We start from the raw sequence: 25,773 nt of genomic DNA, 5'->3' as shown, positions 1-25,773 counted from the left end.
CAGGAGAGTTTTAGCTTACATTTAATAGCGTTCAGATTTTTACCTGCTTGCCTCCTACACAGTCATGTTTAAATATGGCTGCTGCTTTATTCTGAACAGTCGCTATCTCACTAAAGTTACAACCATGGTTCGGTAAGAAATCATTTCCTGTGCTTTCTAACTGAGGCCTGCCCAAAGGTACATTTCCTTTTCCACGCTCTCAGCTGAAGTGACGAGCAAGACGAGCAGACCTATAATCAACACGCAGCTGAACAAAAGAGTGAAGGATGTTCTTGTCCAGGTTAGCAAGTTGTTCTCCTGAGCAAACTTGCTTTAAATTATCCGGGGCTACAACCAGAAGATTGCAAAGTGCATGCAAGGTATCAAAGAGCTGTAACACCAGCGCAATCTGCAGTTAAGAGAAAAAGAGAGAAAGAAATATTAAGAGTTAGAGTTGCTTGAATGCTTATGACACGCTCTCCACCTAGACTTTCAAAATACTCCCTCCCTACAGAGAATTTACATCCAGCATTCTCTCCTCATGTGTGCATTAAAAAAAACTTAAAAAGATACAGCCCTGTAAGGAGGCACTTTGCACACAGGCAAAGTTAGGCACCGAACACATAAATTCTTCAATGAACACACGCAGCCTGCAAGCAACAAATTGGTATCAGCAAACTGCTCTGGACATTACAAAGAACTGCTGGTATAGAACCAGAATATATAACATCACTATGTATTACCTTGAAGTCTTTGGCACACTTCCTGTATTCAGCCACGTCGCAAATAGCCAACATGCCTCCCATGCAACTGTAGGAATATTGCTGTAGGTGCTCATAGATAAGTCGATGAAAACGAACTCCCAGCTCCATCAAAACTGTGTCCACGTTCTTCCCATCCATAGAATTTCTGATCTTTTCCACCTGCTTTCTAACGTAGCCACACACTTTAACGCAAGCCTAAATAAAAGGAAAAGAAAAAATTAGGTAATTTACTTTCTAGAAATCTATTCTTCTCAAAGTCGCTTCGACATCATAAGCTGAACATCAGTCTCTAAGTCTTTATCTCCCACGATATACCATTGAAATTAGTCATTTTTCAAATTAATTTTCCAACAGTTTTTCATTTGCCACGTAAAGATGCAAAAATATAACTAGAAAGACAGATGCAGGACAATATTCACTTAAATTAAAGTTCATACCAGTTTGGAATAGAACAGTTTAATTTGGGCTTTTAATTCAAATAATGAACAACCAAGGGGTGCGTGTACATGTGGAGGGAAGTGATGAAATACCTTGTCTGCTGCAGTTATAAACCCAAATTAACAGCCATGCAGGCATCTTCACCCTTCCCATGTCACACCAGACTGCTCCACTTCTTCCCCTTGGCTGCAGTTTGCTCTCCACCTCCCTCTGTGCTGTTCCCTAACAAGAGCCCAATGTCACCCAGCACCGCAGCTTCTCCGCAGCCCACAGGCCGGGATTCAGACAGATTTGGTGGCAGAGACAACTCTGTGCACAAAAAATGTTTATGCCATCCCTGTGATGCTTTGTCATGCGCCTGCCATTCTCATGGGAAAAAGCACCCAGCAACTAGAGTACCTGATAACTGATTATTTTGAAACTGATAGCTTAAAGCTAATTACCAGCTAAAAATCTTGATCCAAACCTGGGCCTCTTCAGAGGGGAAAGGCTCTGACAGTTTGTCCAGCACCTCCTGATTTGTGTCTGACGCTAGATATGAAACTGTTAATAGTCCTTTTCAGCTTGAGAAAACAGTCCACAACAGAGTGTGGAGATGCTTGGTGCAAAATGGAAGAGCTAAGTAAATTGGCCAAGTGCACACGTTGTCTCCTGTGTGCTCGCAGCTGCTAACACTCACAAGCATTTGAAGCTACAGATGAGCTGGGATTCAGTTTACTTACATTAGTATATTGAATCAAAACATTGTTTTCATCCTCTGGTTTAAAATCTGTCTTCTTTTGCTCTGCAGCCAAGATATGCTTCATCTGTCCAATCATACAATTCAGGGTCCTTTAAAGTTACAAATACAGATTGGGTTTTGAAGGGAACATTTTAATTTCCTTGATTTTTTTATATTTACATATACTAATATGATTCTACACAAACGTAAGCAGCATAAGGCAATGAGGAAAAAAAACCCCACCACCTAACATTTGAGTAATCTACAGAAGACAGAATAAATGTTTGCTTTTAGGGTAAGAAGCAAGTGGTGCTAGGATACGTCAAAGGAAATACTTGATTTAACTGACACGCACACACACACACTCTTTTCTGAAGCTGCAATGCAATTCTCTAGAAAAGATAAGCTTGATTTTACATAAGCAGTCAGAAGGAAGGAGAATGAGTCAAATTAAAACCCCAACAATCCTAAAAATACTCTCCTCCAAGTTCAGTGTCTTGGAGCACCGCACGCAGCACGCTGGCCAGCTGGTTTTAAAAGGGACACATTAATTGTAGGGCAATCCATTCAAATCCAGCTCCTCAGAGAAACTGGACAGTGTTCTTCAACAGAGGGAATCAGAAAGCCAAGGGAAGCATTCCAGAGTTCAGCAGAACAAGATCACATTGCGTTGTTACCCAGAAGCATCAGAAAAAGGTAAACCCTCTTCCCTTGCCAGAGCTTGGTATTCTCTTGTTCAGAAACCTAATAGAGTTTTACAGTGTCATTTCTTTCTCCCTCTCAAGACTTCTCTTTTCAGAGCATTATCTAAGGTCAGGACCCTGCTTTACATGAAGTCCAAACCAAAGGTCAAACAGCCAAGCAGCTGAGAGAAGCTGTGTACCTCTCTCAGTGCCTCCCTTTGCCAGGACCCTCCCTCTGTCTCGTTTTCTTTTTTCCTCACCTTTCTAATCTCCCCGGAGAAAACACAGTCAAGGCCACTACAGGCCTTGAAGTATTCAAGCTGGAGTGAAGGGGAGAAGAATACACGTATCAAAAGAGGGAAAGCACTTGGCTTCTGTGCGTAGAAGACTTGCATTTCAGGGGTACTTCATTCACCAAATCGCATACCAACAGAAATTTAAAGCAATTATATCTTGCATTCTCCTCAATTTCCATTTTCAACAAATATTCCCAGAAGGCTGCTTATACAGAACACACACAAAGAAAACCAGCTGAACTCATTTTGTTTGGCTAATAAATCACTTTGACAGAGGTAGACAACTGCTGCAAATGCCATTCAAGAAGCTTCCATTGGACTTTTTCAGATTGGATAATGTGGAAACCACCACTGTTTAGACATTTGCTTCTATTTTTTAAACTAGATCATTCCTTTAAGCAAGACAATCAATTCTCAACAGCATCAGCGGCACCACAAAGCAGCATGTAAACGTTCTACATGTAACATTGATCTCAAAACCAATCTCTTTATCTGCCAAAGCACAAATGTTTTCTGAAGTCCTCATCCACAAACCAACGAATGTGCCATTTTCCAACAGGGACTCGTTCTCCTAAGTCTTCCTATCACCTTTAAGAGATTCATTATTTTACACAAACAGTTACAAACCATTGTAAGGCTCATGACTGACCTATGCCTGCCTAGATCAAAGCTTATGGCCTCAATGGTTCAAGTATTTCAAACTTTGTGTTTAAACCTCCAGGGTCACTTCCAGCAGAAGCAGCTAAAATCTCAGCTGCCGCTTAGACCTCCTCCATCTCCACCTTTTTTCTGCACCTGCAGAAAATCCAGGTGCAAATAACGCATTGAATCCTCCTCGTCTCCCTGCAGAAAGCACCCATAGGACCCAAAGGCAATGCCCGCTTGTCCCACACAGTGCTCTTCTCATCCCTCTCCAGTGTGCTGTGAACCTTACAAAAACCTCACTAATAATTTCTACAGAATGGCTTATTTCAGTTACTACAGTGAGAAAACAGGCACAGAAAGCTTAGGTAACATATTTCAGGTTGACTTGAAATATGGGAACACGACGTGCTTCCTGGACCGAAGTAGGGCAACACACAACAGCTCCATTTCCTAATATGAAGCTTGATAGTTTGTTATTTTCCTCTGCTGCAAAACAGCTCTGATTTTAATTTACAATTTTTATAGCTATCCCCTCATTTTTATTTGGAGAAATGAATAATAACAAAAAAAAAGATTAAATGAGGCAGTCAATCTCAAAGCAAGTCAATGTCAGAATAAAAATTACTCCAGGTCTACAGACTTCTATGACTAGGTCTAATCCATAGCACTGCACAGATTCGAGCAAATCACCTAACCCATTTTTGTCAAACTTTGCTCCTAATGGAAATCCTGCAAGTCTTTAACCTATTTCAATCATCCTTCCTACTTCCTTTAAAGTAGAAAAAAAGCAGTTTGAGACAGTAATGCAAAACTGAATTACTGCACTCTTTCAACGTAACTAAAACTCTTCAGCATCATTCCAGAAGTATTTATGGGTCAGAAATCTGCCATGGAAAACATGACCCTATAAACAAACAAAACCTAAATTTCCTATCCACAAGAATCACAGAATCCCAGAACGTCAGGGATTGGAAGGGACCTCCAAAGCTCATCCAGTCCAATCCCCCTGCCGGAGCAGGAACACCCAGATGAGGTTACACAGGAAGGCGTCCAGGCGGGTTTTGAATGTCTGCAGAGAAGGAGACTCTACAACCTCTCTGGGCAGCCTGGGCCAGGGCTCTGTCACCCTCACTGAGAAGAAGTTTCTTCTCAAATTGAAGTGGAACCTCCTGTGTTCCAGTTTGTGTCCGTTACCCCTTGTCCTATCATTGTTTGTCACCGAGAAGAGCCTGGCTCCATCCTCCCTCATAAGGGAGATGCTCCACTCCCTCCATCATCTTTGTAGCCCTACGCTGGACTCTCTCCAGCAGTTCCTGTCCTTCTTGAACTGAGGGGCCCAGAACTGGACACAATATTCCAGATGCGGTCTGAGCAGGGCAGAGTAGAGGGGGAGGAGAACCTCTCTGACCTACAACCACCCCTCCTGATACACCCCAGGATGCCATTGGCCTTCTTGGCCACAAGGGCACAGTGCTGGCTCATGGTCATCCTGCTGGCCACCAGGACCCCCAGGTCCCTTTCCCCTACGCTGCTCTCTGATGCATACTTATGGATTTTAAAAAAATAAATTTTGTGTTGAGAAATAATCACCCTTATAAGGAAAGCTACATCACAAAGAGGTTTAACAAGAATTAATGAGAAAGTTTAAGTCTCCACTTGCCTATCAATGCCCATATCCAGCTTGACTTCCATTTGTTCTATGATATCCTTTTTCTTCTGAAGGCATTCAGATAGTTTAGGAGAAGAACTGCAAAGGTACAAAATGTGTGAGACTGTGTTAGAATATAAAAAACAGATTTGTCTCCTGGGTCTGCTACCTACAGCAGAATTTTGTGAACATTTTCCATCCCATCAGAACGGGCTACTTTAGATCTTTAGGGTTCGCTGGCTTCAGAACAACAAATCGACAGCCTGAGGAGCGTCTGACCCCGAGCAGGATTTGCTGGGTGCTGCTGGGCAATACTGCAATGTATTTTAGGCAGAACAACGCCTCTCAGCTCTGCCAGCCCCTGGCAGGTGGGAGAGCAAACCCAGAGCAAACCCAACCTCTCAGTGCACTCTGCCTCCCTTGGATCCAACCCATGGCCTCCAAAGAGATGAAGAATGAAAAAAAAGAAAGCTTTCTTCCCAAAATGACCATTCACAAAGGAAATGCTACCCAAACTAAGGTACCTGATCAATGGCATCAGATGATCATTGAACTGCTTGTCAAATAAATGGAAAATAGTATTGGCCTGGTGGACAACATCCAAGAAATAAAGATTTGCGTTCTTTGAATCAGAGGAGGGAATACCTAAAGCAAAGGAGGTTTCAAAAGAGCTGTAATGACACACCAGTCTTATAATTAGCATGATGGTTTTTTTCAATATGGAAAATTTTTCCATGAATGCTTAAAACACAGGCTTAGTTTCAAAAATTCACCACGGTGCCATATATAGAATACTTCTCATGGCTATATCAGGTAATAACCATAAGCACAGAAATATCTTCTAAAAATAGAACCATTTCAATATTTCTTCAGAACATGAATTTTATGCTTTCATGTAGGAAAGAGAATCACAGAATCCCAGAACGTTAGGGATTGGAAGGGACCTCAAAAGCTCATCCAGTCCAATCCCCCTGCCGGAGCAGGAACACCCAGATGAGGTTACACAGGAGGGCGTCCAGGCGGGTTTTGAATGTCTGCAGAGAAGTTCTCATCGACAATATTCTTCTCTAATACAAGCAGTTTTCTTATTTACTGTCACTTTTAACATGCACAGGCATACAAACAAGCACAGAATTCTTATAAAACATAGCACACTAAGCCTTAATGTAAAAATATCCTCCTGCTACGTCACAGAGCACAATTAAAAGAGGTAGGTGCTGATGCCCCAATTTCTGCAGCACAAACATTTCTGAAGACAGTGGCATGTTTCCATCTGTGCATGAATTCCCCAAATGGAAGTCAGAAGTCATTAAATGCCGACTCCCAAGTACCCAAAACAAATTTCATTTAACCAACACATTCTGAACAAGGCCAATCAATAAGGCACAGCAAGGACCTGCAAAGATCACCTGCACAAAGGCCATTAAGATGAAATGCTCAGGAAATACTGTACTCACCAGCAAGGCCTGTTTCTAACGCATAATCGATGTGCTCTGTACATAAGAACTCCACAAGCATGGAAAAAATTCTGAAAGCATTCTTGGGTAAGTCTGATGGATCAGAAAGCTTTAAAGAAAAAGAAAAAAAATGTATCCTAAAGGTCAGTTCTGCATATATTTGAAAGTTTATCCGATACTGTGTAGGGGATAAGCTTGAAATGTAACAAGTATTCCAGAATAATTGATTCAGGAACAGCCTTTAGTATTAATAAGGCATCATTAACAAGAAAACTGAAACCAACGTGCCACAGAATGCTACAGAAAGCAAAAACAGAAACAGTTTCTAATAGTAATAGTACTAATAATAAAGGAAAATATTAATTAGTAGTCCTTAACACACAATTACTCAGATGCAATCTCAAGAATTTCCCAAACTGCGTACTACTGAGTGCTGGGAAAATGCACACAGAAAAGATTACTACGCTATCCATGCCCTGCCTTTTCTCATTTTTACCAAGCTTCTGCCACCGGGGACAGGACACCGGGTTTGATGGAGCTTCAGTGTCACCCAGTGCAGCCACTCCTTTATCACTGCCACAGGACTGCAGAAAAATAACACCGACTGACCGTCAGCAGCACTTATCACAGTTCAGCCGGAGCCAGCGGAGCACGACCATTTTTATTAAGTGAAGTAACGCCCACATATACACACAGCATCTGTGTACCCTCGTGAGCTGTGAGCAACGTGGGAGTTTGGACAGCAACCTGCCAGAAAAATCCCTTTTCTAAAGAAAAATGTGATAGGACTTTAGTACACAAGAAATACGGCTTTTGTTTTTAAGGAATAATGTGAAGATTTTACAAAGCTAGGAGTCAGAAAGATCACTGCTGCAATGCAATTTACGCAATAACGCTCCTAAAGATTTTTGCTCTATTTCCAAAGAAAAAAACAAAAACAACCAAACAAAACAAAATCCCCAACAACAAAACACTGTTACAGACAAGCACAGAAATGCTGCAATGTACGGTTACATTCAGAATTACCAACTTGTTTCTCCTAAAGCAGTCACAGTTAGGACACACTGCATATCTGCATGCATCTGCATATCTGCATGCGTGTTCAGCTCTGGGCCCCTCACTAGAAGAAGGATGTGGAGATTCTGGAGCGTGTTCAGAGAAGAGCCACAAGGATGGGGAGGGCTCTGGAGAACAAGCCTGATGAGGAGCGGCTGAGGGAACTGGGCTTGTTTAGCCTGGAGAAGAGAAGGCTGAGGGGAGACCTCAGCACCACCTACAACTGCCTCAAGGGAGCTTGGAGAGAGGTGGGTGCTGGGCTCTTCTCCCAGGTGATGGGGGATAGAACAAGGGGAAACGGCACCAAGCTGTGCCAAGGGAGGTTCAGGTCAGAGATAAGGAGGAAGTTCTTTACTGAGAGGGTCGTCAGAAGCTGGCACAGGCTGCCCAGGGAGGTGGTGGAGTCACCATCCCTGGATGTGTTTAAAGAGCGGGTAGATGAGGTACTTAGGGATATGGTTTAGGGGGTAGACAGGAACGGTTGGGCGTGATGATCTCAGAGGGCTTTTCCAACCGAGCCATTCTGTGTGTGATTCTGTGTGTGAGATCTGTCACGATATAAATATTACAATCAGTTAGTCAGGGACACATTTAACTTCCCTTTGCATAGTTAAGTTGTCCTTCCTGTCTTCCTATCACACTTCAACTGAAAACTGAACCTCGAGTTTTAACTTCATGCACAAAATCGTATCACTAATGGAGATCACAAGAAGCAAACTTACCCTGTGACATCTTTCAAAAGCTTGTTTAGTTTCTTGCAAGAGGTTAACCACCACTTCCTGCGACAGAAAAGTTTCTCCGTGTGTGTCAATACTTGGCCCCAAGGGTAAGTTTGTGCGCTGCCTTATCCTCTCTTTGAGGTCTTGAATGCTAGAACAAAGATAAACCAAAATAAGATTTCAGTGGATGGAAATTTTGATGCTAAAATTCAACAATGATTTAGGAACCCAAGACACGGTTTAGGATATGTAAGCATTAAGACAATTTTGCAAGCTTCAAAGATATTGCTTGTAAACGCACAACTACCAGCTCTGATCCCATGGTCAACTGTGTTCTACCATGGCACGTTCACACCATGGGACCAGCTATTCCCCATTGTGGAATGAGAGTCATTTCAACTGAATCCTTCGCTTACGCTCTCTGTGGACAAAGTTTAGCCTCCACACATTCTGTCCCATCATACTTCCAAAAAAAGAGGGCTTTCTATCTCATCCACGCCCACAAATCCTCTCATCCTCGTCCACTGTCTCCACAGTCCTGATTTAGTCAAGCATGCTCCAACACATCGCCATGCAGAAAACAACCCGTAACGTCAGTCACTACAGGCAATTTAATTTTCCCCAAGAAAATTAAATTTTCATCTTTGTTTCTTAATTCATTTAATTACTTCGCTGCTGCTGTTCTCTCCAAATCACTTCTCATTCCTGTCACACTGAACCCAGTAGCTCTTTGAAAGGTGCAGTAGTCTTATCACCTCTGCTTCACACAAAAGTTTTAATTCTTCCTTTCCCACTTCTCACCACTCCTTTATTAGACTTTCTCTACCCTGAGGATAATGAAGTCTTGTTTTACCTTTCTCTAAGTCCATTGCATCTTCTGGGCTCACTAAGAGCTTTCTCACTGACATTGCTATGGTCTTTTCCCCTTCCTAGGTCTTGGGAGGGGACCACAAGACCTGGGCAGGTGAAAAAAAATGTATGCTTTTAGATACACACATATACATGCTTTAGGTACCTTAATTTTGCTTCAGTCCTTTTGTGGATCTGGATCCTAAGTTGAAACATAGGTTTAACTGGTATTTTTCATTTCCCATGAGCGTATAAATACCATGCATCACCTTTCACATGTACCGAGAGCAATACACTTTTTAGAAGTTAACATAAAGTGATAGCAAGTTACGAAAAGCTGTAGGTCATTTTAAAAGCTCTTTTGCAGTTCATCACTGTACATCCCATATGGCAAACACTACGTTTCTCCCCTTACCACCTCCCTTCCATTTTAAAACTACAAAACTTCACCGAAGAAACTTACCCTCCAGTGCCAATGGACCTCTTCTGGTGGTTTTTGGAATCATAATAGCGTTGCAGAATCATTGCACTCCTACTTTTCAAGTAACCGATTTCCACCTCAATGTAATTCTCCAAGTAGGAAATGAAAATGGATTTGATAAGCTTAGACAAGAAAGTCTGCTTATCAGTACCCAAGTTAAATTCCATCAATTTGCTTGACAGATTAGTAGTTCTTCGTGCAAAAGAAACAAAGGAGGAGAGAGGAGGAAAAGGTTGAGTTTATATGAATTACAGCATTACACGTTTGCAAAGTACATAGCACAACAGAATCCTGATGGCGATTAAGACTTCTAGCAGCTTTACAGTCAAACACGAATTATGCCAAACTCTTTACTTAATCGCATACAGAACAAGCGCAGTCAAGGAAGTTGCCAGTTAGATGCAGAGGACTGGCTTTTGCACCGTTTTAATATCACTTTCAAAGATCACTACATTAAATACTTCCCATTACAAATAATAAAGGTACTTTAAAATTTTTCTTAGGAAAGCAAACATTGTGAGAGTTAACGGCCATAAAAACGTCTCCATTTTTATGGGAAGTGTACATTTTTGGCTTCTCTTCCTACATCTTGATAACAAACCATTCTATTACAAGAGATCTACAACAATAATTTCATCATCATCAATATTTTAAATACCTTGTATATAGATCATAGAGATTCTTAAGATACTGTTCTGCATCTGATTTCCTGTGTTCTTCTAGCTGGTCCTTTACATAACTCTGTAAAATGTGGGTAAATCTGTTAGAAGAACTACCAGGTTCTATGAGAAGAACAGGTCCTATTCACTACTTGTACATTATCGGTAGTTTACTGCAAAGCATGCATCTTACTTAAGGTAATTCACATACGCTTTGGTTTTAAATCTCTAATTTACAGATCCTGTGCTATCTACAGATAGCGTTACATATCTATTTTAGAAGAAAATACAATAATACAAAGCAGTAGTGTGTGAAGCAAAGACAAAAGACAGATTGCTTTGAAAATATGCTTGACCAAACACCACAAAATGCCCACTTTTTAAGAGTCAAAAGCACTGGAGGCCTACGGGCACTTCTGCAGCTGACAGTAAGCAGAGGGGATGCTTACATATTTACTTATTGTAATGTATACAAAGCAGATACAAGCTTAAAACCTTCTTGTCATTGAATATTTGGGTAAAAATATTATTTAACATAACACAGTAAGTCAAAACTGACACACAAATTTGGGGTTGAAAGGCAAGCTCAATCTCGACACAGAATAACATCTACAGGGAAATTGCCCTTTCAACCAATAGTCGTCTTGGTGACTTGACACACTTAAGTGGAGTGTATTCACAGGATGGAAAACTTTATTTTTTCAGCTATTCCAGACTTCCATACACATACTGCATTAGCTGTGAGACAGCATTCACAGCATAAGTTATTTTCACTTATTCAATGCCAACCTCACACATGAAATCCAATTCCAGGAACAAACAGATTGAAGACATTTATTAAATGTGAAACTTCTTTTCCTGACATATCCCTGGTAGGGGACACACAGGAAAAAAAATCAAACACACATACAACATCTTATTAATTACTTAATAAACATACTGATGCCCTTATAATTTTACATACTGAATTTTAGCATTTTCAGCTGCACTGCATTCAGAGTGCAAGCAGCTTCATTTGATATAGGCTTGATTATCTGTCCGAACTGTTAAAGAGCAATCAGCTATGATTCTACATTCTTATACAAGACTACAAATATTGTAAACTCCCCCTAATTGTTATTACTAGATACAATATTTTTGGATTTAAAGTTTCCTCAATGAACTTCAACATCTTAAAATTTAAAATACCTGAAGTTTAACTTCAAAAATATTTTGAATGAGTTTGGCTAGCACAGTCTCTGGATTACTAAAGACTTCTCCAACTTGCTTATTCACTCGCTGGCAGAGAATGGCTGCATCTTCAAAGACGTCATTCCTCAGGAATGCACCCTAGGGTTTTAGAAACACATTTCATAATATACTGACAACACCCTATAGGAATAAATCAATTAACACCCAAAGAGATACAGGTAAAACAAAATGCATTACCTCTTGACACTGTTTTATGTACACATCAACGCAATGGGAATAGCCCTGTGGAAGGAACAAAACAACTCAGTGTTAAAGCAGGTTCTCCATGTTTTCAGCAGAGAATGAAATCAAGGAAATACAACCCCTGTGAAGAAGTTATTGCAAAAAAAAAAAAAAACCAGCACAGACTCTTTCAAATCCATTTTTGTCACAAGCCTAATACAACTTTACTTATCACCACTCTATATGGGCATACGCCACAGGTTTCAATGCTTTCTCAAGCATGAAAGTCAGTCCAGACACACACAAGAAAAGTGATCTTAGAATGGTCTCCACCTCCAATCCCCCATCATCTGCCTCCTTTATTACCCTGCATTTGACTTTAGATGGAACAGCTCAGTATTTCTGAGGTTACACACGTTATCAGATACGGTCGTTTTGCCCACGCAAATACGTTCACTTAAAATAGGCACTTATTGTATCATAGGTTGTTTTATTTATGTATTTAAATTAAAACCTTTACTTTTTACCTTAAAGTGAAGCAAAACTGCTGCTACTTCTCTCATTCTGGAGATTTCACCTCTTCGCTGTGCACTGGTAAACTCTTGAATTAGCTGGCACTCTAAATCATGGTATTTACCTGGAGAGGAAAAGGGATAACAACAAAAATCCATCAGGCTATGTCATACAAGCACTGACAAAAATCGTAATACTGACAGTACTGCACACTTCTGTAATCTTCTTTAACAATTTAAATACAGGAATATGGATTGAACCAGATAGATAACTTACTTGCTATCTTTGATTTTACTTCAGAAAACCTGTTAACAACAAAAAAATGCCATGATTAAATTCAAATGCACATCACAAAAGAAATCACAGACATCCTAGACCAGAAGTAACAGGCGCTCTACTTAAAAATTAAAATACATAACACAAAGATGACAGAAAAGTTACACGCTTTGTATCCGTAAAAACCTACAAGCATCTAATTCAAATCTAGCATTAAGGCAGCACAGCAAAATTATCCCATTAAAAGTCTGTTAAGCAGTTTAGGATGCGTATGTAAAGATGATCCTACATCATGAGTGCGTGAACACAAATTTGAGAATAGAGGAGAGAGAAATAAGCACACAATCCATCTCAAAAGCCACATGAATCACTAAGTAAAGCGCCAAAAAGTAGACAAGGGAAGCATCAGAAAATTATAGCTATGTGAATACTTAAAAAAAAAAGTTCCAATAGAATTTTACCTGTCAAAAGGCAGCTCCTGTGCAATCAAATGTAGTTTCTGAATAATATCAGCTGCCTCTTTAATCTGTTAAGAGCAAAACATGACAGCAATATTAAAGGTCTGACTGTGGGCTACTCCTGTCCTCTCCCTCCACTGTTCAGTATTCACACAGGTAGTTCCTACCTCTAAAGCTGGTTGAGTTGATATCCCCATGGAAGAGATCACCCCCTTTAAGTTCCTGTATGTTCTTTTTATGGCGCTTAAGGTATTGCTTTTAACATGAAATTATACAGGTCAAAACATGACAAGAAGTCTTTCATTTTATGCTCATAGTGGGAGCCTGTGTAGGTGTCTAAGCTACCTGGACAAATAGCTGATCTATGCCAACACAACTCTACAGCTTTCAGACCAGAGACTCCTCAGGGCTGATCAGATCAGAACGTGGCTAGAGAAATCACATGAAAATTTGGGCCTTTCCATTTGGGAATAAAATACAGAACAGTAACACACAGCTGGCTTTACAAAGGATTAGGATAAGAGTCTTACTGCCTCACACCCAACCAGAAGAGATCTCTGCTGAACTTAGAAGAGAAATGGCCAGCAACCCTCTCAGACACGTCAGGAAAAGCTCTGGGGAATTCTTTATTTAGCTGTATCCAAACACAAGTCATGATAATGCTCAACATGGAGAGGGGAGAAAGGGGAAAAATGGGATCAAAGCAGAGTGTAGTGGGAATATCTCACATTCTCCCAAGGAAGGAGAAATGGAAGCTAAAGGAAATTATAAACTCCAAAGCAAAGATCAAAATGAAAGTTAATCATGCATCTACAGAATATGAATAGCTGCATGAAGTCACAAACTAATACATAAGGTGCAAATTTCTGCTCTGTGCTGGACAGCAAAACCTTTTGTAGTTTATTCTTCCACGATCAATCAGCACGGGCAGTGCACCTCAGGAGTGCTCAGCGACTGTTCTGCAAGGCTGACAAACTGCAGAAAACACCTATTTCCACTTCTGAAAACGTGGGGGATGCAGCTGGTTGCAACTGAAGTTCAGTGGATTTAAGCACCCAGTGCTGACTGGCCCAAACAGGACAGCTCTGGGATGGCTTTACAGGCTTTATTATGCTGTGGAAAGCACCTCGAAGAGATGGAAGCTCTAGCTACTCCCTTTATAAGCTGACACAACAGAGAAGTGGAGAACACAGAGTTTATCTTGTTTTTCCTGTTAGTCATGCTCTAGGTAACTGGAGTGAGAGTAACAAATCCCTATTCTCCCACTTCTTAGAGCAGATTGGGATTAAAACTTCTCAAGAACAGGACATACAGGTAAGGATACAGAGCACGAGCATCACGCTAGGTTGGTTGGACAGCAAAAACAGGAGCTCTCAAAGTATATCCATCCTGCTTATTAAGAGTAGCTTATGATGTTTCAAACTGTCAGCTTACAACAGCCTCTTCAGTCAAAAGGAGCTACGGTCCTCACATAAATCCAATGAAACGGCGGTTCTTTCTATTAGCTTACAGCAGCCTTAATACCTAACAACTGCAATCAATGCCACGTCATTAGAACAGTCTGTATATTAGCTGTTACTCACCTACGTTACCAAAAAAAAATTAAAAAGAAAAAAATAAAGAACAAAAAGAACAAAACACCCCACAAACTCAACATTTTCTTTGTCTCCTCTTCACACAATAACTGTTAACTAACTAAGATTTTATTGAATTCAGGGCCTTTTCTTACACACAACAGAAGCCACAGCAAATCAATTCTCCATGGTTTCTGCTTAAATCTGGACATATTTCATTTTTAATTGAATCTGGCTTCTGTAAACTGTTAAATCAAAATAAACAGATGCTGTAAAATACAACATCAAGGCTAAAACATATCTGGAAAAAAAAAATCAGAAGAATCATGAACAAATAATGGCAAGAGAATCTTAACACAAAATGTTTTTAAGGCATAATGGAAAAATGATGAGTACAGAACATAAATAGAGAAAGAGATGTAAGAGTAACAGTCAACACATCAAACACAAGACAATGCTATTGCATGTTAGACAAGTGAGCTGCTATATCATTTTAATAGCTTTAATTGTTTTAACCGGAGTGATTTGCTCAGTTCAAGACTCTTCAGTACAGGAGAGGGACTGGTTAGCCAGCAGAGCAAGGAAAAACATAAGGATTCAGAGGATGAAGATGTACAGTAACATAGTATGGGACAAGGCAGTAAGGAAAAACCTTAAAGAGATGGAAAGTTAGAAACTGTTCAGTACAACTAGGAGAAAGTAACGTGGCAATCAACAACTTGAGCGTAGGAAAAAGGAACCCAATAGATTAAGAACTGACACTACTGAGAAAAATATTAATTCCCTAGGAAATAACTGCATTCTAATTCCTTCCGTACCTCTCTCTTCACAGTATCCCCTACCCTCAATGTCTCAAAGAAAAACCCACACTTGTGAGGGATGCCATAGTACAAAAAATCCTAACACCCTCCAAAACACTACCTAAAACCCACATCAGCTCGAAGACCACAAGACACTGAGAAAGCATGAAGGTTTGACCTTTAAGAATATTTGTTACTCTCTCCTAATTTAGGACTACTTTTAGTTTGAGGAATCCTTAAGATGTGATAGCACACGTCTAGGCAAGTTCTTTCACAAACACTGCTTCTACTTACTATTTAAACTAGGAGGCAAAGAGTTGCAGAGCAGTAATAACCCACCCTGACACAAATCGTACCCAGAAAACCTTGTCTGTGTTCCCACACATCCTCTGCAGACTGGCACAAGACTTCCAGCCATTACTACATTTGTCTTCCACCAGACTTCCTGAACGTCTTATCACTCTTCAGGGTGTATAAAGATTCATCTGTTTACCAATTTCCAGGCTTACCCTATTTATCTACCAGGTTTTTAAGATCCTCCTACAGAAAGTATTCCAAAACTTTAAAGTGAAAGCTGAATTCCGGATAAGACTCTTCAGCAGACAACACACAATTCTCTTTAACTTACGTTTTGTTATTTACCATGTTGCCAGTACATATTTTTAAAATCCATATTTTATTTCTACTTAGGAAAAAAGGGGGAAAAAATGACACTGATGCAGATCCAGAAAAGGCTTTACAGCTCTTCATACAAGAACTTCTGCTATGTCGAAACCTTTCTGTTTTCCTCCAAAGAAAGTTTGTGTGTGCTCCCTCTTTGACTAGGGCAAACTATCAACTGGCAGTTACCATACATCCACAGAGCACAGACCAAAAAGTCACTACGCAACTGACTCCTTTGGAGTACAGCTATATGAAATGATGAGCTTTTCATTTCCCTGAGAGATGCCTTCAGCTCAGCAGAGAGGGGATGACTATTAACTAACCTGTTCTCAGCTCCTCTATGAGCTGCACTTCACGCACGTATTTTTGGCTGAATGTGCAAACCAAGTTTCTGCTGTTCCCACATACTGTAGTTTTTTCCTGACTTGTCATATCACTGCACGGAATTTAAGGAGAATGGGAAAACTGTTCAGGACACACCTCACAAAAAAACAAAGCCAAACCAACAACTTTATCTTCTTAACTGCATAGGGAAATCTAATGTGTGCCCTTTTGCTTACAGCTGGACACTCTTCCTTCAGTTTATTTCTATTAGCCACACCGTTCAGACTATATTTGCATCGTGAACATACTCTTGAAGCATAGGGAAAACGAAATGCTTTAACATTTCTTTGAAGTTTTCCTGCCCGGTTCCTCTAAATTCAGAGGGTGGAGACATAACCACAGGACTACACAAAGCCCAAACGCATGCTGTGACAAAAAGGTATCCAAGGCCAGTGGACTGACCCAACAGAGCAAAGCTTCACAAAGAAGTTGTATTCAGAAACGTTCTGCATTACAGGGTGGATCTGAGGCAAGGGGTTCAAAGGAAAAAGGCAGATACTGTATGCACTCTCAAGTTGCCCTCCCAGCATTTCTCAAATCTCTGATAATTTCATAAAATGAAAAATGCCAATATTGCCACATTAAGCATCACTGAATACAAATGCTTTATCAGCGATCTGCAGCCTAGCGTTGTTCATTTACATTTCAGAACAATGCAACTTTAACAAGTCAGTCACTCACTGGTTTGAAGTCTGACCATGGTAAGTCATGGTAGCAGCTTGTAATTAGGGCAGTACTGCTTATTGCTTTGAACTGCTTTCATCCCGCTGACAGCTCTTACCTTTTCAGAGTCTGTAAAAACATCAGACTTCAGCTCTCCATCCAGAAACTCATTAAAGTATTTCATCAGTTTCTGAGCCTCCACAGCCCGTTGCCGCGGCGTGTTTACCCCCTCCAGTTGGTCACCAAGGTGACAGACCTTAGTTGCTACATAGCTGATGTGCTCATCTAGTTCCTGGAAATGTTGGAAGGCAACCTGGGAGAATACGGACACAAAACTCAGGATTTCCACTTACTGTAATTTAGGAAACGCTCTGTTTACTTCAACAAGAAGCACAGTGAATGCAGGCACCAGCTTTTCAGGTGCTGTATTTCAGAACTACTCAGAACCACTAATGAAGTGCACACAACTACTTTAAAAGTTTAGTGTCCTCCTTTAAACTATTGTGAAGACTCCCTACTTTCAGAATAGCTAACACCTATTAATGGAACATGCAGAGAAGCCCCCTTTGACAGGGGAAATTGTTTTCCATCAAACCCTCTTTATTCTTATCTCAAACAGGAGCACGCTGTACCAAGAAATGTTAATAGAGCATGTGATGCTTTCAAAATTCACACAGCTTAGCAATGACTGTACTCTTTAGATTTTACCTGGTTGCTTTTCTGCAGCTCTTGTACTTTCTTGGCAAATTCCTTTGCTTCCTTCTGGCATTGCTGTTCTAGCTTCTCCACCTTTCTCTGAATCCTTTCATCCATTACCTGTAATTCTTGGATATGATTTACAAATTCTTCCAATAATCTGATTTAAAATAAAATACAGGAAAGTAGACTTTAGTTTGAAAGACCCTGTCCTCTGCAGAGAGCTTAAAAAAAAACACATCAAAGAAAAGAAGCTGCATACAAGGCTGATATAATAACATCTAACTTACAAATGCTATTTTGTTTTAAACTACATTGCTCCAGTTGTGCAGAACTCTACACCTACATAAAAGCTACATGATCACATCAAGGGTAGGCCAGGGCAGAGGGGAATACCTAAATACCAAACACTCATCTTCCCTCACTAAGTCTCATCAGAGCAAAGAGAGCTCAGGTCACTGCATTCCATCAACGTAAGGGCTGCAACGGGAAAATATTTTCAACTGTACAAGTTACTGTAAATTTGTAAATCAGCATCCTGTTAATCAGCAATGAGTACAATCCTATAGCCTCATAATGCTGTTTGTTATCACCGGGTTGCTTCCCGACTTCACTTCTTTTCTTCCTATAACATATACAATTTTAAGGGTTTTTTCCTGCCCTTTCCCATCACTTTCACTTTTCTTTCAGACTCACATCTTACTCTTCCCAAACACGTCACATCTGAATGCAATCTTCATTTCCTCTTTTCTTTTTTATTCCCTTCTCAATGTTTCTCTCTTTCTCATTCCCATTCCAGTCATCTTTTCAGCTAAATACTTTTCTAAACATCCCAGCTACTGATGCTCGGGGAACGGATTACTCCCAGATCCTCCATAGCCATAAAACTCATGCTAATAACTGAAAACATATGAAAGATTTGAGAACTCTGCTGTCTAGGTTTAATGTCAACACAGAAGAGGAGAGGAAACAGGAATCCTTTCCAGGGAGCTATTTCAAGACCTTTCAGAATCTGCATTTTCACATATACTCTGTTCAGAAGGTATACTGGGAATGTGAACTCCTTACAACCAGTGATATCTTTACAACAGTAAGTGACTTAAAGACACAACTTATTAAAGATAAATGGATTGGGGAAGATGTTTAGGGCTTCTTTCCTGCACTTCCTGCTTGCCAGAAGCCTAAGAGTAAGCACGTTGCATTAGATACCACAGAAAACCACAAGGAACAAGCTTAAGTCAGCAGAAGTATATTTAAAATAAAATCTAAACAATAGTAAGTGACACAGAGCATATTTTCAAACAAAAGCTTCAAGAAGAGCAGAGAGTTTCTACTCCTTTTTAACAAACTGATTCAGTCGAGTTTGGGCTTTTTGTTTTTTTAAACAGGTATTGTGCCAACTCAGCACTTATTCAGCAATGCTATTCAATACAGTGAGAAGAAAGCATGCTCAAGTAGAAGAGGTAGCTGCTAGTCAGGTTTCTCAGGATAGAAATAATGACTCCAACATTCCTTCTACCAAACAAAAGCATCATCTTCAAAAAACAGAAGAGAAGAAACATACACCAGAAGGTCTACTTCTCTTTGATATTAATTTTGGTCCTTGCCCAACACTAGAAGATCCCACAAGAAAAATATTTACTGTTACAGAACAGTAACTTCCTCTCATCCTGAAAAATAAGAAAGTGCATTACAAGCAAACCAGCAGAAACACAGAACGTAGGTTAAACTGAGCTGGTATTGGTACAAATCATTAACTACCCTAAAGTGTGTAACTAGGCACAACTGTGGAGAAAGACCTACAGGAAGCAATATTGTGTATTTCCAGGATTCTTCCTGCTTAAATCCCACATAAAGCTCTGCATAGGATACAGACCCTGGATTGAACGTCAAGGGTCCAGCATCCTGCTAGAACTCCACCAAAAACCTTCCTATTCTTGAATGCCTCCAAAGAGCCAGGACTGCTCCAGAAGAAGGGTCCCTTTCATATTTGCTTCTGAATAATAACACCTTGCCTATCAAGTGAGCAATTCCTAAGGTTCTTAAGAGCTCTAGCTCAGGTTACTGACAATCTCAATCTGGAGTAAGATCATGAGGATGAGAAGTCACTAAGGAGCAGCTATTGCACTATGAATTCATACCACCATAATCTAAACCAACATTCAGGTACCCAAACCTTTTGTTGGCCCTGCTAGCTCAAGAGCATTCCAGTAACCATAACAGGAAGCAGGTCAAGCTCATCTCCCAAGTAATAACCATGTGAAAAATGAAAACACTTAATTATGTCTCTAGAAAGACTAACACTACTGGTACAAAAGCTAAAAAGTAGTACTGTCTGAATGAGCCATTCCTTTAAAAACAAAAGATACAGAGGTTTGGAGTACAGAAACGTAAGACGCTGAACACTGCTGTATAAAATTGTGCATCTGAGTTACCAATGCACCACCCAATGCTGGCCCAGTAACCAAAGATCTGGCTTCTTAGGGTGAGGTTTCTCAGCTGAGAAACAGTGAGAAACTCTTTCTCACCACAAACCAGAGAAGGTCCTGCAGCACCTCCTCTGTCCCCACTTCTCCTGCCCCAGCCTTGCTCCTTTCCACACCCACACTCCTCACCAAGCCTCTTCCCTTTGCACCTGCTCCCAGGCTTTTCAAGTCTCCCAGAACTGCTAACCCAACGAGAAAATTATTTTTGTTTTATCGTCAGGTTAATTTTTTGATATTTTAGTGAGTTAACTAGCTTATTATGAAAACATGTGCTTAGAGCTTGGTCAAGATGAGCCACCACAGCATGCAGCTAAAAGCAAGGAAGAGTGGCACAAATCTGTCTCCATTCAGCAGCAGCAAGTTGATAATTTGATTCAGACTATGCAAGTTCACACAAATTCAGTTTAAAGCAATCTAAGTCAACACTGCCACGCTCCTGTCTTTCTTCACATCCTACCTGTTTCTTCCTTTTATTTGCACCAGGACTGTAAACTGCTGGCTTTCACAAGAAGCCAGCTCAGGGAGCTAAACTAGCAAGAAACTCATCAAATTGACTTAACTATCATAGCAGTGAAGCCTCATGTTATGCTTTAATCTGGCAATTCCAGTGCTTTGGAACATTCACGTCTGACAAGGACAAACAACATAAATTCCCCATCATTCAACAGGTCTAAATTGGAAAGTGACTTTCCCTATTCTTGTTACTGAATAATTGGTTCTGAATAATTGGCTCATGGTTCCAAATTCTAGCAATTCTCCCAACTGAAAACCTCCTTGGACACACACCAACAACTACACACAGGCTTTTTGTTACAGGTGTAATAAAACAGTACAATTAGAGGCACATTCACTTTGACCATCACGCGATTTTATTTTACCTTTTCGGATCAAAAGCTTCTCCACCTCTGGAACCTCCTCCAGGTGTTCTCCATGCCAGGCGTTCAATGTATTCATCTGCCACAAAAGGCTCCTAGCCACAGAATAAAAACTCCTTACAATGTGCCACAGCAGGTTGTTCCCAAAGCAGCTGCTTATACATAATTTTGAAAGCGTTTAGAAGCTTTACTACAATCAAGAGCAAATACAGTGTTGACAATTACCCCGTCACCTCTTTACATATTTAATACAAAGAACACTGCTCTTAATATGGTGGGTTTGAACATCTGGAGATTGCCAGGCTGCTAGCAAAGAGTTTGCAGCAGATCTGTGAAGAGTTGGCTCTAAATTACCTGTCCTTATTTCTAGGTGAGCTTAGGGTTTGCCATGACAAAGTGTCTGAACCACGCAGCAGCTGCACTGACTTGAGATGTTACATCCCCAGATCCAGCCATCAGATAGGAGAATTGATCTGGCTAAAAAACTATGCAGCAAATAAAGTATTCTTCGCAGTTGTTCAACCCTGATGCAGTTCACAACACGGCATCACAAACAGAATGGACCAAGGCACTGCCCTGTGTCAAAAACAGCGCGAGATTGCCACGACGCAACATCAAACTGCAGCTGCAGAAACAAAGCAGATAAAAAGGAAAAAAAACCCAAACCACAGCAAGCACAAAACAAGTGATGGACTTGACTTTCCCAAGAAGGAAAAACAGGGCGTGAGTGATACTGAAAAAACAAGGTTACTCAAGCATCTTCCATAATATTGGCTGAGAATATCACACAATGGTGAACAGGTAATATTTTTTCACCCAACAATGTTTTCTTAAGGCAGAGAACTTATAGAACTGAGAGCTCCTTGGTCTAATATTTCAACCAGCTGAAACATTTCTTCACATAGTTAATATTAAATACTCAAACCATAGTCTAACACCTATCCTTGGACAAAAACCCTAGTCCTTATCACTACAGTTTCACTGGCAAAGCTGCAGCATTGTTTAGGTGCTAACATCAGCACATCTAAGATCAGTAAGCAAAGTATTCTCACAACCACCAGGATTTCATGGAAAGCTTTGAAATTAAATGCAGCAACGGTTCTAAAACTGTGAAACGTCACCCAACACAGAGCTGGGAGTGGTATTTGCCACAGCTCATTTCTGATAATGAAACATGTCAACGTGCCGCCACTGCTTTTGAAAAAGTTTGGTTTAAAAAAAATGAAAGTAATTCAAAATAAAAAGGCCTCCACAGGTATCAAATCAGTTCTTGTATCACTAGGTCTAAAACCTTGTCTGAAGTAATAGGGAGGGGAAAAATAACATTATGGTATTATTTCAAGAACTAAAAGCAAGGGTTGGAAAGCAAGTATCGCCAGTTCAGGGCTTCTCAGTCCTCCAAAACACATTATGCCCTATTCGGTCAGGCCCAGCTATTAAACAGAAATACAAAAGTTCTTTAAATACACTTTGCAATGTGCTAGGCAGGACGGAAGTTTCACCCTCTCAACAGATCACCCAGTAACTCCTCGTTCAAAGACTGACTGGAGTAACTCCGTTTTGCTCAGCCTCCTTGGTTAAGCTTCAAAAATAACTGGATGACACCACACACACAATTCTCTACCAGTTCGCTCATCTCTAAGCCAGCTCTTTCCGACACAACATGAAGTTGCCTTTACCTGAATCCTTTTCATCAAAAGTTACAATGTAGCATTTTCATACCAAGTTTAAATTCTCTCCTTATGTCACCTTTACACCTAAATGTTTGGGAACGTTTTTGCCATTTAAATTATACGTGAAATCACAGAATCACACAGAATGTTAGGAGTTGGAAGGGACCTTGAAAGCTCATCCAGTCCAACCCCTGCCAGAGCAGGATCACCAGACCAAGTCACACAGGAACACGGCCAGGCGGGTTTTGAATGTCTGCAGAGAAGGAGACTCCACAACCTCTCTGGGCAGCCTGGGCCATGCTCTGGCACCCTTACAGTAAAGAAGTTTTTCCTCATGTTCAGGTTGAACCTCCTATGCTCCAGCTTGCTCCCGTTTCCCCTTGTCCTGTCATTCGACATCACAGAGCCATTCAACACAGTAACATTCCCTTCAGAGGAGTCCTCCACCTTCCTAATTACCCTATGGCTCCCTTCAGCACTTCTCCTTTATATGAAAATCACAACCACAATCTCTCCTCTGAAGGTCCTGTAATCCAGCTGGAGCACCACTCCAGTTACAAGGATGCCAATGCCTATGGAACAACCCTATACAAAGGGCACACTGTTTACCGATGTGTTGTCCACGTGTACATAACGTTTTCCAAATTTCCCCCTTCCTTCAGATGTTTGCACTGAAGATAATTCATATATACAACTAACACTGTGGCTGACCCCAAATTTGGTGCCACCCAACCAGCCTCAAGGCTAAACTGAACTGGCCACAGCTCAGTTCCCTCCTCTTCCCTTCCACTCACGTGCGTCCCCCTCTTCTGCGATGCTCATCCATCTCCCAGGCTGCTGCTCTCCTGCTGCAACATCTGCTCTTCTGCAAAAATTACAAACCTACATTTCGTTTTAACAATCTGACACAGCAGCAGAGCACCAGTTAGATCTAATCACCACTATAGGTGGGTGCAGTAATACTTTCAAGGGGCATAACCTGGAAAATACCTGTATTCCTATGATGGAAGTTAATCTATTTGATTTGTAAAGAATAAATTAAATTCAACAGTGGCATTTTAAGACATAATTTCACAAGTTCCACTGCAATTCCAAAACTTTTTCGTTTAGTTTATATATCGCATCTTCCATACACATCCGCTCTTTTTAATGCTATCTTGATAACAGGGTTACCGATAGCTGACAGCCTAATTCCTATTTTAAGTCTCCTATCCAGTTCTGCAGAAATTGCTGAAAATCAGCTATTACAAATGTCATTTGCAAGTCCTTTGCCTGTTATCTGATGAGCCCCAACAGTCAATTTCTTCACAGCTTTGAACTTCTCTCTAGGCCTGGATGAATTAAGGTGATCCCAGCCATTCAGCCAATACTACTGATTTAATAAGAGATATGCCTGGAGTGGATGATAACCTGGTTTGATCTGGTCTGCATAAATGAAACTAAACTGGACCTGGCCACATTAAAATCCAGTTTAGCAGCAATTATTGTCAAATTACACTTCAAGTTATATGAGGGAGAACTGAGTCCATGTCGTATCCATTTTCAGCACAAATCCTTCTACACAAGGTCACATACCTACACCGAAAATGCCTTTCAGACACATTTTAATGCGAATATTGCACGCAAACAGTACCCTCAGTATGCAGCTCAGGGTTACCCCCATAAAAAGCCGATGTTTTTGTGTTCTAACCTTCACGGCAGTGACTTCAAAGTAACACAGTAGGCAAAATTAAATTAGTGAACAGCAACAAAACCTCTCTTGCCCTTGGAGGGACCGAGAAGCAAAAGCAGGGAAAAAGAAATACTGGTTTCCATATTGGAGAACATAATTTCAAGCATTATCTGTAGGCAAAGGTCTCGCCTACTTTGCAATTTCATCTTTATTGCTACTGCAAAATGGGACAAATTGTTGCACGACTCAAAGCAGCCAAAACAAAGTTTTCTTCCAAGTTACCTCACATTCAACATCGCACAAAGAACAGAACCGTGCTGTCTTCATGCTGAGAAACCAACGGACTCCTAGGACAGGTAGAGGGGGTATAAAACCAGGCATCTCGCTGTTATAACACGGTATATTAGCCCTGCTATTTTTCAAACCATGAAAGCCAAAAGATGTGAGTCATAACACTCATATGTCATAGCAGTGATTCATAAATACAAGTGCACACAATGCATTTATATAAACCCCAGATAAAGGGCCTTCCAGAGAAACAGGAAGACCTTTCCTGAAGGCTGGGCAAAGCACGTCCCAGTGTTAACGCATCAAATGCGCAGCCGGCTCTTGAGAGCAACTACGAGATAGCTGGGAACCAAACCACATCCCTATGAACTGGCATGTGGGGACAAACACCTCCCGTTAACCCCAGGTCACATCACCAGAGCCTGCAGGCCAGGCCAGGAGAGGAGAATTTGCCAGACTCTTGCTGTACTCCTGCCCTGCTCTGGCAAGGCCTTGGGCAAGCGATTCGGCTTCTTGTGCCTCAGCTCCACAACAGCTACAGGGAAGGCAAAGTTATTTCCTTATTTAAGAAGAGTAGGAGCTGCACTGAGACACCGCGGTGCCGGGGTCGGCTGGGTGTGTGCCTCCGGGAGGAGAAGGCTCACGTTATCTGCCTGGCGGCCGGGTCGGGCCTGTCACCTTGCCGAAAGCAGCACCCCATCTGCGGCAGGGCCCGGGGAGCCCCAGGAAAGGAGGCCCAAGGCGCAAGGGGCACCGAAGGCCCTGGCCTAAGGGACTGCAGCTCTCCGGAGGCATCGCGCACGTTTTCCCCGTTTCCCCAGCCCCCTCACACCGACCCCCGTTTCCTCCCGTTCCGGCGCTGTGCCGCTCGCCCCCCGCACACGCCCTCACCCCAGGCGGGAGGGCCCGCTCCCCTCCCCGCGGCCTCGCCGCCGAGCAGAAGC

At 41.2% G+C, this 25,773-nt stretch overlaps 1 protein-coding gene across 1 annotated transcript; it reads right to left on the bottom strand.

Annotated features, from left to right (window-relative positions):
• EXOC5 (exocyst complex component 5) lies at positions 1-21,289 on the bottom strand. The gene is made up of 18 exons (XM_010186901.1): positions 21,200-21,289; positions 17,848-17,995; positions 17,258-17,452; positions 13,059-13,123; positions 12,598-12,626; positions 12,336-12,445; positions 11,824-11,868; positions 11,584-11,724; positions 10,395-10,477; positions 9,719-9,928; positions 9,422-9,457; positions 8,410-8,557; positions 6,632-6,740; positions 5,699-5,819; positions 5,187-5,273; positions 1,904-2,012; positions 723-938; positions 1-388 (listed from the first exon to the last, which is right to left on the bottom strand). Exons 2-18 carry the CDS (start codon positions 17,950-17,952, stop codon positions 200-202), a joined length of 1,998 nt encoding a protein of 665 aa, XP_010185203.1. The 5' UTR covers positions 17,953-17,995; positions 21,200-21,289; the 3' UTR covers positions 1-199.
• Between the last annotated feature and the right edge of the window lie 4,484 nt (positions 21,290-25,773).

Source organism: Mesitornis unicolor, unplaced genomic scaffold (genome assembly GCF_000695765.1).
Source record: "Mesitornis unicolor isolate BGI_N332 unplaced genomic scaffold, ASM69576v1 scaffold17496, whole genome shotgun sequence".
Taxonomy (NCBI): Eukaryota; Metazoa; Chordata; class Aves; order Mesitornithiformes; family Mesitornithidae; genus Mesitornis; species Mesitornis unicolor.
Note: the sequence above shows the minus strand (reverse complement) of the source record. Positions and strands in the feature narration are given on the sequence as shown.

Excerpts from the sequence above, each read along its gene's own strand:
- EXOC5 (XM_010186901.1), bottom strand. The coding sequence starts at position 17,952 with ATGGATGAAAGGATTCAGAGAAAGGTGGAGAAGCTAGAACAGCAATGC. Across the intron at positions 13,124-17,257 it reads TTTTTACAGACTCTGAAAAG|ATTAAAGAGGCAGCTGATAT; the intron begins GTAAGAGCTGTC and ends TGCTCTTAACAG. Across the intron at positions 6,741-8,409 it reads CTTTTGAAAGATGTCACAGG|CTTTCTGATCCATCAGACTT; the intron begins GTAAGTTTGCTT and ends TTTTCTTTAAAG.